At 48.7% G+C, this 12,566-nt stretch overlaps 1 protein-coding gene across 1 annotated transcript; it reads left to right on the top strand.

Moving 5' to 3' along the window:
• The first annotated feature begins 11,088 nt into the window (after positions 1 to 11,088).
• On the top strand, positions 11,089 to 11,916 carry LOC135398591 (uncharacterized). The gene has a single exon (XM_064629978.1). It carries the CDS (start codon positions 11,089 to 11,091, stop codon positions 11,914 to 11,916), a length of 828 nt encoding a protein of 275 aa, XP_064486048.1.
• The last annotated feature ends 650 nt before the right edge of the window (positions 11,917 to 12,566 follow it).

Genomic DNA, 12,566 nt, shown 5'->3' with positions numbered 1-12,566 from the left:
TTATGTACAAGGGAAAGAGTGCAGCGCATGCGCTTCTGTCCAGAGTACCATAGGTTGGGAAATGACATGTGAAAGGTGAATGGCAGGAACTGTGCAGCAGGATGTTGACCCGTGAGCCTGGAAAGAGACAAAAGAGCGTATGTATTGTGGAAGGACTAAGAATGTAGGTGACGAATAGTTGAAAGGATTCCTGGGTCTTCGTTAATCTGACACTGGAATTTATGAATGAGATAAGATTCGCGCTGTTCCCTGCACCGCTGGGATGGAAAGCCTGACTGTAGGATGAAAATAGCAGGGCTGGGCAAGATACTTCAAAAAAGTATCTTCGATGCCGATACTCGATACCCTCAAAAATTGTATTTCCGATACCGATAAAAGATACAGAACCGAAATTGATTTTCGATACAGATACTCGGTACTGTATCGTCGATACTTCGATACATGACTGAAATCCCGAATATAATACAGCTGGTGTTATGATTAGCGAAGTTTATATTACTGAAATCACAATATAATAAAGCTGGTGTTATGATTCGCGAAGTTTACATCACTGAAATAACAATATAATAAAGCTGGTAATATGATTAGGGAGGTAAAAACATTTATTCGTTATTTCTAGAGCCTTTAGTGTATTTTTATAGCGCATTTTTTCTGACAGGGCTTGAACGTATCCGACCGCATGAATTTGATGAAGCTGCACTGTCTAAGCAGCTAGTCTTGTTCGAACTTTAGACTGAAGCCATGGGTACGTTGAAACGATCGCATCAATAAGCAGCCTAGCAAAAAACAATTCTTTAAGACAATGTTCTTCGTGCGTACCGGTCTGTGAGCACTTGACTATACATACGAATAAACCTGAAACTTTTTTTCTGCTGCTTCTATCGTTTGGGACTGCAGTACTTACCCGGTAGCCTCTGACTTTGCCTCTGACTTGATTTTCTTCGTTGTGAATTGTGAGCTGTAGAACGGGTTACAGTGCTCAAGCTAAGCCGGCGGTTATTCTTTCCGCATGGCAGACGCGGAATCCACACTTCAAGTCAAGTGGACGTGCTCTTGCGCACTGAGGAGGGGGACATCGGGCAGCGCAGTTCCAGAAGCCGTGAGGTTGGTCCTGTGTAAGGCGTTTTCGGCGCGCCCGCCGTAGAAACAGACGGAAGAGATTCTTCTGGAACCAACTAGAAGCCGCGCACGTCCACGAGCGCGTCCCAGGGCAGGGCCCAGGGCCTCCTCTCCGGGCGATCTTGACGATGGATCGCGCGCGCGGAAAGCTTCGAACGAATTTATGGTCGACATGTCTACGCCGCTGCGGCCTGGCTTGTACTACCGCCTGAGCGAGCGCCGCCGACCCTAAGTCTCACAACAGCCTTAATATTTGCGTCTTTTTTTAGTATCGAGTATCGTTAAAATACACGATACACTAAAAATGTATTTTCGATACCGATACTCCGATACTCTCATTTTTGGCACGCGATACCTAATACCGATACACAAAATGTATCGAAAGATTGTATCGAAGATACATGTATCTGCGATACTGCCCACCACTGGAAAATAGATATGTTGGTGAGAGAGTGACCTGGTTTACTGAAGTGACGTGATGCTGGCAGATTAGGTTTTTTGGCGACGTCAGATTTGTGGTTATTAACCGCGTTCTGAATGACGTAGCTGTCTGGCCGATATATTGGGCGTATGTTGCATTGCATTGAAGAAGGTAGATAACATTTGAAGAATTGCAGTTAAAATCGCCATTGATTTTGACCCGATAATTAGAATTGGTACTTTCTGCAGATTTAGCATCTTGCATTGATTTACAGATTTGGCATCTACTTGCATTACAAGGGTGACAACCAATGTTATCTCCTGGGCGTTTGTTAACTTTGGCATTTACTAGTCTGTCTTGTATGTTCATTGCTCGGCGATAAGTTACGCGCGGTGGCTCGGAAAATATTTCCTTCATCCTATCAGATTGTGAGAGAATTGCGTGCAGGCGAGTAAGTATACTGTTCATGTTAGGAATGCCTGCAGCCAAGGAATTCTTTTTGTCCCCTCGTGACTTTTGAGTTCACCAGTACGTCCCGTAAGTTTCGCGGTCGTCTATAAACAATCTTTGAAGCCTCTGGGAAGGCTTTTTTTTTTTATCTTCAAGTGTTTTGGAGTAGCCGGCTCCTGTCTTTTGTAGGAGCCGCCATCTCCATATTCTTCTTGTTATTCCAACTCCAACTTCCCGAAGATGTTCGGATTGGTGCAGAATATTGAGATGACGTTTCAGAATGGATCCGATGCCAGCTACACGCCAGGAGACCGATGCCGTGGTGCGCAGTACTCATCCGTTTTTGAGGAAACTGTGGGCTGGTTGGGACCTAAACGACGAGCTTTTTCAAATGCGTCTTTAAGGACATCGGGAGGGTAGTTCCGATCGGTGAATGCGCACTGTAGATCTCCTAGGTTTTTGTTCGAGGTCGCTGTCCTCTGTGCAGATGCGCCGGTATCTGCATGCCTGACTATAAGGTAGAGAGAGTTTGCAGTGACGGGGTGTGAGCTATTGAAGTGTGAATATTGCTGACTGTCAGTTGGTTTTCGGTACAGCTTAGTTTCCAGTGACTGGTCCCTGACTGTTACTCTGACGTCCAGCACGTTCGTAGTTGTGGCCGAATAGTGGTGGGTAAAATTAATGCTGGGGTGCGCGTTGTTGAAGTCTCGAATGAATTCCAGTCGTGAACTCTTAGTGTTATCCCAAATTATGAATATGTCGTCGATATACCTCTTGTAGAGAAAGGGCCTGATGTGGCACCGCGACAGAAAACATGTTTCTAATTTACCCATGAAGATGTTCGCGTAGTTTGGCATAGGGCTGTTGGGGTTTAGGAGAACTCGTCACAAGCCTGGCCGTCACAGGCCAACTGGTCATAGGTGAACTCGTCAAGGAGGCCAACTCGTCACAGCCCCACAGGGCATCTGGTACGAGGAACTGCCGTCACGCCGGAATAATCGTCACAGTGAACACTCATGTCACGGCGTGGATTTTGACTGTAGAACTACGAATTTACTTTTCTTTATTCCTATGAATGATTCAGTACACAGTGTTGTCAGCTATGATCAAAACATGACGCTATAACTGAAATAAATATAACTAGATGCCACGACCCGGTTTAAAGAGAACAAACGACAAATGCGGTTTTATTGAGCTTGCACGGGCCTATACAACATGGGACTCAAAACCGGATATTTCTTGCAATATTCTGAAGAGCGCAAAGAGGAGATCTCCTGGAGTGCTCCTCTAGAACCCTGGAAATGCGCTCATTAACATTTTTATATTTCGGTGCGAGACGCGGCGGCTGTTGTCCCGCGTCTAGCTGGGCCATTTTCATTTCCTGCAGTGCTTGTTCATCCTTGAGGCACTCAGGAAGGCCCAGAGGTTGAGGAGGCAGCAGTTACTCGCACTACAACGGTAATGGACTGGTCAGTAGTTATCTTTGCCTTGCAGATAGCACGATCTCGACATACCCAATAAATACCAGAACTGCACTTTCTACTAACTGTGTAGGAAAATCCCTGGTAGAGTAGCAACGGAGCCCCACGCTGAGTTTTCGTCACTTCCATGCTCTCCGTGCCCTTAGCAAAGGCGTGAAATTTGTACGGTCAGCGGTCTTCCGAATCCGGGTTCGCGGAAGTGCGGGTCGGGCACTAGACTATGGTAAAACACGGTGAAACGCATTCCCTTTGTAACGGGGTCAACGTTGGAACCAGTGTTCCGGTGACGAAACGCCCCCCTTGACAAGTGTTCCGGTGACAAAAGGACCTTTAACCAGAGGGCCGGTGTGACCAATTATCCTGTGACGAGTCTTCCGGTGACGAGTGAGACTGTGACGAGTGGACCGGTTCCCGGGCTGTTCCGCTAAAGTTTGAGGAGAGCGACTGGAGCGCCACTCTGACTCCTACCGTCGGAATGCTACGACACGCGGCCGCTCACGCCTCGTATAAGTAACTGATAGCAACGGGTAGGACGCGTCAGAGTTCGCCGGTTTTTTTTTTCGAAATCGAACTCTGCTCGAATGGAACCGAACTCTACTAAAAATCGCAAACTAGTGTTGCTACGCATAGCAGCAAGAAGATGGCTACGGCAATGACTTGCCCGCCCAAGAAAAGCCCCCGGAAAAGGTGTCCCCGAAAGAAATGTCCCCGACTGGCAGCGTTATTCCGGCTGCCGGCGATATGCAGGCGGCGGTATTTTTGTTGTACTCCAGAGCTAGCTAATTCCTGAAATATGAAGCCCTGAAATAATTATTCCTGACTACTGCCGCAGTTTACAGTTTTCAGTCATAGACTTGCATTGCGGCTATGTAATATCCAAGTATAATTATTGCAGTAGACAAATATCGGCATCCGTTCTAATGAAATAGAACACAAAAACTTTTACCAGATATACTTTTCGTTTTCTTGTATTTGCTTTGCATTTCCCCGCTTTTTATACTAAAAGTCGACTGTGCAGCCGATGCCTCGGATAATTGTCGCTGTGTGACAGTAAGATCTCGGGTCTAGAGACGACGAAAACAGACACACACAGACAGGGTTTGGAGACATCTGCCCAGACAGAACACTATCTCCTGCGGACGTCCGAAATAGATCCCAACGTCTATGTCCTGAAATGGATGTCAGGTGGACGTCCCTGGGAGCGACGTGGATGAACGTCCCTAGCCGTACATCCACAGGATATGTTGTAACGGCCGTTTGAAGTATTGTCCGAATCAGGTCCCTGAGGAGATGTTAAATGAATATCGCAGGAGAAATATGGCAAGGTGTGCCGCAGCGTGAGTTCGACTTTTGATGAAACAGCTGAATGGCTCACGCCGAAAGCAGTAAGAAACGCAGATGTTACGTCATAGTGAGTTAATACGCCAAGCAGTTCTTCAGTCTACTGCTACAAGTGTACGCAATCGCATTAAACTTAAGCGCCTCACCCTTTAGTTTGACTCGCAGGCAGACTGGACTGTCGAATTTTTGGAAGCTCGCGACACAGGCCACATATGGTATCTGTTTTCGCTTTGAAAGGTATGCCACTGCCTTTCTAAGTGATCTTCATGGTTCTAAAAGCGTATATATGTACGTCTTTTTAAAACTTTGTGCTTATTGTCTGTAACGGAAATACCGGAAACAAAACAAAAACGAGCAACAGAGAAAGAAAGATGCAATGGTCGAGCCTGAAACAAAATGGCGAGAACAAACGCCTACAGCCCTAGTAAGAATCTGTCCACTTATGCAGCAACTCAATAAAACAGTATCAATAATAATGAGAAAATGCAGGGCCGTGAGCACGTACGCAAACGTCCGTGCAACGTCCGGGCATCTCCGTATAGCTTCCTGTGAGGACAAACGACGGATATTTGTGGGAAGTCCAAACCGTGGCCACTCGGAGATGTGGGGGGACATCCGTCGGAAAAATGTCTGTCTCCCAGGGAGATCCGTATTTCCGGGGAAGGATATTCCCAGGAACACCACGGGAAGTTTTGTTCCGTTTGGGTGTATGTGTCTGTTTTCGTCGTCCCTCGTCTTGGGGTCTTATTGTCATGAATTACACTCACCAGCTCACTTGTTTTTAGCAATTCTTTCACTGGGTCATCGTCACCAGAAACTCCATATATACATATACAATAAAGCCTCGTGGATGTATACGTGCACAACCTTTGGTTCCGTACGTATACTTAAGAAAAAGTTATAGACGTCTGTTTGAACGAGGTGGACATATGATAGCTGATTCCAAATATAAGTAGTCGAGAAGTTCGCTCACGCTCCATGGCTGTTCCCGAAAATGCTTCGAAATCATCGGTACTGCGTTGCCCGATGGGTGTTTATTGTTTGAGAAGATTTATTAGACGACTCATACTATAGAGCACACTACGAGTACTAATACTAATATTAATACACACTAATACACTAGTTGGAATTAGTTATAATGCACAAGATACAATGTATATATGGTTGCATGACTATGGGACTGTACATATATGACTACACAACTGTGACTATATACACATGACGACCATATTCGTCACTGTGGCTATGTACATATGAGATGGCCTTTATACATTTATGGAGGTGCACCAACGATGCTAACATACGCATCCTGAATGACAACGGAAGGGTGATCACGCCATCGACGCCGGAAGCCTTCCTCCCCCAGCGCGAAGAGGTCCTGCTGCAGGATGGCAATTACGCTAACTCTCAATTTCCGCACCAATACGAAAACAGGGATGTTGCGCAGACGTTGTGCCACAGCTTTGCAGTGCGCTGCCCACAGAACCTGTGCCCCGCAAGCCGTTAAAAGTGCGCTAATCCGGTGGCATATGATGTTCGTATGCCGCCGAGCCAATTGCCAAAAAATTCTTGCAATCCGACAGTCAAAAAGCACGTGGTAGTTCGTCTCGACACAATTGCAGTACGGGCAATTGTCCGTCGGGGTCAAGTTCCATGTCTGAAGGCGGTCCCGCGTGGGTTGGATGCCCCATGCAAAGTTCCACACCACGTCACGCAAGGGAGCAGGGAGCCACGAGCCTATGGCTGACGCCCATGGAACTGTTCTAACCTGCTGAAGGCGTCCAATCCAGTTTGCGCTGACCTGCACTTCGCTCCACAAAACTGCTTGGGACATTCGTGATGGGGCACTCACGGACACAGAGAGAGAGACTCCAGTTTGCGATGATAAGCATGAACAGCAGCATGGAAACGCTGCGGAGATCGCGCCGCTGGGAATGATGCATCATATGCCTCTGGCAAAAGGTCTCGCGCTAATGGACCCATCCAGCACTTTAGCATCACTTGCGTTGGCGATGGCTCACCACGAAGTATCCGTAGGACGGTGTTCAGGGCAATCCCTTTGCTCATCAGGCTTATGTCAGGTAGGGCCAGTCCACCCTGAGACAGAGGAAAACGTAGCAGAGTACGAGCTAGTGGCCTACCTCGCCGCTTCCTCCAAAGGAAGGACAGAAGGGCAGTATGAGCAGGTATGACTACGGAATGAGGAGCAACTGTAACGTGGCTCAGATGCCACAACCCGCCACAGAAGACACTCCGAGCCAGATATGCACGCTCTAGATAGGACAGCGCGTATGCATCAGAAGCTTTATACCTGGAGCAGAGATCTTGCAGTGCAGTCGTCCAGTTTGAGGTCGTAGGACCGTGACGATCGAACACAACACCTAATATTTTAAGGGATGTAGCGCATGAGAAGGGCAGTAATGAATAGGAAGCCCAATCTCCGAGAGGCATCAGCTTGGTCTTCCGATAGTTGAGTAACCCTCCCGAGATGACTGCATATGCAACATAGACGCGTAGGACCTCATCAACCGAACCAGCATCACGCAGTAGGACCGTAACGTCATCTGCGTAAGCAGCCACCTTCCACGTTCCAGAGATTGGAAGCGGGATGCCGTGAATGCGCGCGTCTGTATCGATGGCCCATAGAAGAGGGTCAATAACCAGTGTAAACAAGGCGGGAGAAAGAGGGCAGCCCCGTCGGACACCTCTGGTTACGGTGAACTCATCGGAGAATCGGTGCAGCATGAAGATGCGGCTACGGTGGTGGTTGTACAGTCGTCTAATGACACCACAGATAAATGACGGAAACCCATACGCCTGAAGCACAGCGAGCATGTACGCATGCTCGACACGATCGAAAGCTTTCGCCTGGTCGAGTGATAACAAGCAGCCCCGCGATGACACAGACGTAGCCGTAGCATAACGCAGAATGTCGCGCAAACCAGAAAGAGTGTCATACATACTCCTACCTGGCACACAGCACGTTTGTGAAGGATGTATGACGGATGGCAAGACACTCTGGATTCGCTTGGCCAATATCGCGGTCAGGAACTTATAGTCACAGTTCAGGAGAGTAATGGGCCGCCAATTTTCTGGGTCAGCATGGTTACCACTATTCTTGGGCAAAACAATTATGTGTCCAAAACCAAACGACTCTGGGAAGGACTCTCCGCTTAGGCTCGTTTGAAGAACGCCAAGATAGAACCGTCTGAAAAGAGGCCAGAACGTAACGTAAAACTCGACCGGCAGGCCATCAGGGCCGGGACTTGTTCCAGAAGCTGCAGTTTATTCTGTGTTCATGGTAGCGCCTTGAACATTCGGCACGCGGAGAACACAACCAAAGGTTCCGGGAAAGAGCAACTATTTGTGTGTTGAACCATAAAACAGTTTGCGTTTCTTTTAGATGTCCGGTTATTATTGTTCAACTGTCATCAATTCTAACGAACGTTTTGTTAAGTCCCCATTGAATTCGATAAGCACCCTGCGAATTAATCTTTGCCTCGTTCTCGTTAAGCCTGATTTTTCTCAGAATGAAATTTATACTTTGGCACCACCAGTGCACCAGAGACGCACACTAAACACCCTAACAAACAGCGTCATTCGCGACATACACACATTCTGCATATGTACATCGTGCCGCACATCGTACACGTGTTTCAGCAACTTTTTTGAAAGAATTTGTCGATCTTTTCGACTCTTTCTATCCCTGAAACAGATGATAAATGATAACGCCACACCAAGTTAGCCAGTGTAGACTGAGTGTCATCTGCTAGGCAGCGGTCGTGTGTTGAAACGGTCGCCACTTGCGGCGCGGACACACAAGGTTTGCAGCGCCACCTGGCCCAGTGCAACAGGCCTATAGCTGTGCCATTTATCTGGACGTAGTGTAGGTCATTAAATTCCAAGTTGTTCAGCGTTGGTATCATTTCTAATAATACCTTCAGTGTGGCGCTGTCCACGTGGTAGGGGCTGTCGGATGCTGATTTCGTGTAGGCTTCTACGACCGCCTGAATGCCGTCAGAGTGGGGAATATTAGTGCAGAGGGACGCTACATCAAGGGTGACAAGGAGGCAGTTCTCAGGTAGTTTGAGGTTGCGAATGGTCATTAGAAAATGGTTGGTGTCTTTCACATATGACTGAAGGGTGGGGTATACATATATATAGGTTAGAAGCTTAAGAGGGCGGTTGGCCACTGAAATGAAATAAATAGGAAAAATCAGAAGAAGACAAAGAGCCTACAGGAAAACACAAAGGGGGGTTTATTAACACTTAGGGACGGGGGTCGACGTTTCGGCAGTCAGCACTGCCTTCGACGGGACTGGGGTTTGGTGACAAGAAGAAGCTTTATACATGGGAGAGGGTAATGTACAAGGGAAAGAGAGCAGCGCATGCGCTTTTGTCATGACTAACATAGGTTGGTGACTAAGTGGAAGGGGAATGACCGGGTATGTGCAGCAGGACCTCTGGCGGGGCTCGCGCCTCGCTGCTACACCGCGTTGACCCGGAGCTTGCCTCTACTTTCCCGACATCATTGCCTAGGCCGTCTGCGTCACTTTACTACCGGCTCCGCCTCAACGTGCCCTACAGCCGACGACTTCTTCACAAGCTTGGAAAGGCGGATTCACCCAACTGTGGCACCTGTGGGACTGTTGAGGACACTGAACATATCTTATTTTCCTGTCCACGGTATCAGCAGCACAGACAATCTCTACAAGCTTCCTTAGCTCGGCTGGATGGCAGACCACTTGATGTTGTTAAGGTTCTGGGCCCTTGGACACCCGACCACCAGTTTCACGTCATGCAGGCGTTTGTGCGATTTTGCGCAGACTCCAAGTTGGTGGACACAATGTGATTGACAGTGTGTGTGGACAGTGTGTGTGAGTGACTGACTGAGTGTCTTTGTCACTCATTGGTTTTATTGTAGATAGCCATTTGTGTTTTCCTAAGTGATCCGCTTGCCCGAAGTACCGCCGTGGAGTAGCCGGCTCTCGTAATGATGCCTATTTCTCCATTTTTTTCTTTTCTTATCGACTCAACTAAACTCAACCTTGAGGGAATACCTGTGAGCCTGAAAAGAGACAAAAGAGCGTGTGTATTGTGGTGGGTTAGGAATGCAAGTTGCGAATAGTGGAAAGGATTCGTGGATCTTCGTTTATCTGACACTGGAATTTATGAATGAGATAAGATTCGCGCTGTTCCCTGAGCCGCTGGGAAGGAAAGCCTGCCTGGAGGATGAAAATATATATATTGGCGATTAAGTGGTCCTGGTTTACTGAAATGGCGTGACACTAAGCGCATTCTTTTCACTTGCACTGGACTGCACTACCTTGGACTCCACGCAAGACGGGTTTTCGGCAGCTGCACTTTCTAGCTGAAAGGAATTTTATTAGTAATGCATTTCTTTTCAACAGGAAAGTGCAGCACGCAAATAACCCAGTTCAGATCTGGTGCAGGAGGTGCAAGCGAAAAGAATGCACCTACTGGCAGATTTTTTTTTTTTTTTTTCGCGACGTCAGATTTGTGGTTATTGAATCGAGTTCTAAATGACGTAGCTGTCTGTCCGATATATTGGGCGCTGCATTCATTGCATTGAAGAGAATACATTGGAAGAATTACAGTTAAAATCGCCATTAATGTTGACCCGATAATTAGAATTGGTGCTTTCTGCAGATTTAGCGGCTTGCTACAAATTTGGCACCTATTTGCATTACAAGGGTGGCAACCAATGTTATTTTCTGGAAGTTTGTTAATTTTCGCATTTACTAGTCTATCTTGGATGTTCCGCGACCGGCGATAACTTACGCGTGGTGGCTGTGAGAATATTTCCTTCATCCGATCAGATTGTGAAAGAATTGTGTAGTGGCGGTTGAGTATCCGGCTAATGTTAGGAATGCTGCCATTGAATGTGACAGTGAGATTTACTGCAGAATTTCCATTGGCTCGTGGAGATCTTCGGAGCTATTGTTGGAGATCTGGCTCTTGCTATAGTGTTGTAGCGCAGCTATCCTATTTTTCTAACATCCTGTTGACCGCACCTCAGTAGTCCTGGCCAATCTCCCTAGCGGATAAGCGCCATCCCGCTTGAGGAGCAACAACAACAACAACAGCTATCTAAAGATGACGACGAGCGCTCAGCTAAGGCGAGCGCGAGGGGCGACAATAAACATTCAGTTGTTTCCAAACCTTCGCAGGCTGCGGTAGTCCTTTCTTCTCCCTCCGCGTTGCCTGCCTCATTTGGTGACCCGCGTCGAACATACGCAGCCTTTGCCTGAGTCGATGGCATCACCCTCAGGCAATCATTCCTCCAGCGCCGATGATCCGCCTATTTCGACGACCACTACGCTGCGGTTGCCCCCTTTTTGGCGCCAGAACCCGCGGTCTTGGTTCAGACAGGTCGAGGCCCAATTTCAGCTTCGACATATCCAGTCCCAACAGTCAAAGTATTTTCACGTTCTGGCTGGTCTTCCTCCGGAAGTTGCGGCAGAACTGGACGATGTCCTCGCCGCAGTTCAGCTCGATCAGGCATACGACGTTCTGAAGACCGCCATCTTGGACAGAATGGAAGTGTCCGCACGCGCTAAACTCCAGCAGCTACTGTCTGACGAAGACTTGGGCGACCGAAAGCCATCGCATATGCTCCATCGCATGAAACAACTCCTCGGCGATTCCGCTACCGAAGCACAGCAACCCATCTTGAGAGAGCTGTTCTTCCAAAGACTTCCGCAAGCGATGCGTGTGGTTTTGGCAGGGTCGGAAGATTTATCCCTTGACCGACTGGCCACGTTGGCTGACCGGATTGCGGATTACTCAGGGCCCCCTAAGCCGTCCATCATGGCCGCAGCCACCTCGGAGCAGTCTCCGCGCTTGGACCGCATTAAGCTCCACCTTCAACAGCTCACTGATGCCTTGCAGTCTTTTACGGCTGCCGGTCCTCGGCGCCGTAGCCGTTCCGCTCCCCGATCCCGCCGCCGCTCATCACCGACTCCTTCTCAAGAACCCCAGCCCGCTAACCGGCTTTGCTGGTACCATCATCGTTTTCGACACAGAGCTCAACGTTGCGTCCCACCCTGCGCTTGGCAGGAAAACCAACGGGCCGATCACTGATGGCGGCAGGCGATCCCGGCCCTACTCCCAGCCGCCTCTTCACTATACGCGACCGCATCGCGGGCTATCATCTTCTGGTCGACACTGGCGCTGAGTTCAGCGTAATTCCAGCGTCTGCTGCTGATCGTTGCCGTTCCCACTCCGGCTCAAACCTTCAAGCCGCAAATGGCACAGCGATCAAGACGTATGGGCTACGCTCTTTAACGCTCGACCTTGGACTGAGGCGAACTTTCCGCTGGGTGTTCGTTATTGCCGACGTCACGCAACCCATACTAGGCGCAGATTTCTTGGCATTCTTCAACCTTGCCGTTAATGTCCGCCATCGCCGCTTATGTGACAGCACCACTACGCTTCAGGTGACAGGTGCCTCGTCTCCGCAAGCTCCGACCGGTATCCGCGCGCTTCGTCCTCCTTCGCCATACGCCGCGCTCCTGGACGAGTTCCCGGACATTACGAAGCCCTGTAATCTGAAGGCGCAAGTCAAACACAACGTGACACACCACATCGCTACCACCGGCCTTCCCGTCTCTTCTCGCTACCGCCGGCTCCACGGTACTCGTCTTGCCATAGCCAAACGAGAGTTTGAGCATATGTTGGACCTGGGCATCATCCGCCCGTCCTCCAGTAGTTGGGCATCACCATTACACATG

The sequence above is a fragment of the Ornithodoros turicata genome, chromosome 6 (genome assembly GCF_037126465.1).
Source record: "Ornithodoros turicata isolate Travis chromosome 6, ASM3712646v1, whole genome shotgun sequence".
In the NCBI taxonomy this organism is placed as follows: domain Eukaryota; kingdom Metazoa; phylum Arthropoda; class Arachnida; order Ixodida; family Argasidae; genus Ornithodoros; species Ornithodoros turicata.
This window is presented reverse-complemented; position numbering and strand designations above follow the sequence as displayed.

What these genes read in the sequence shown, in the direction of transcription:
- LOC135398591 (XM_064629978.1), top strand. Translation starts at nt 11,089, where the DNA reads ATGGCATCACCCTCAGGCAATCATTCCTCCAGCGCCGATGATCCGCCT.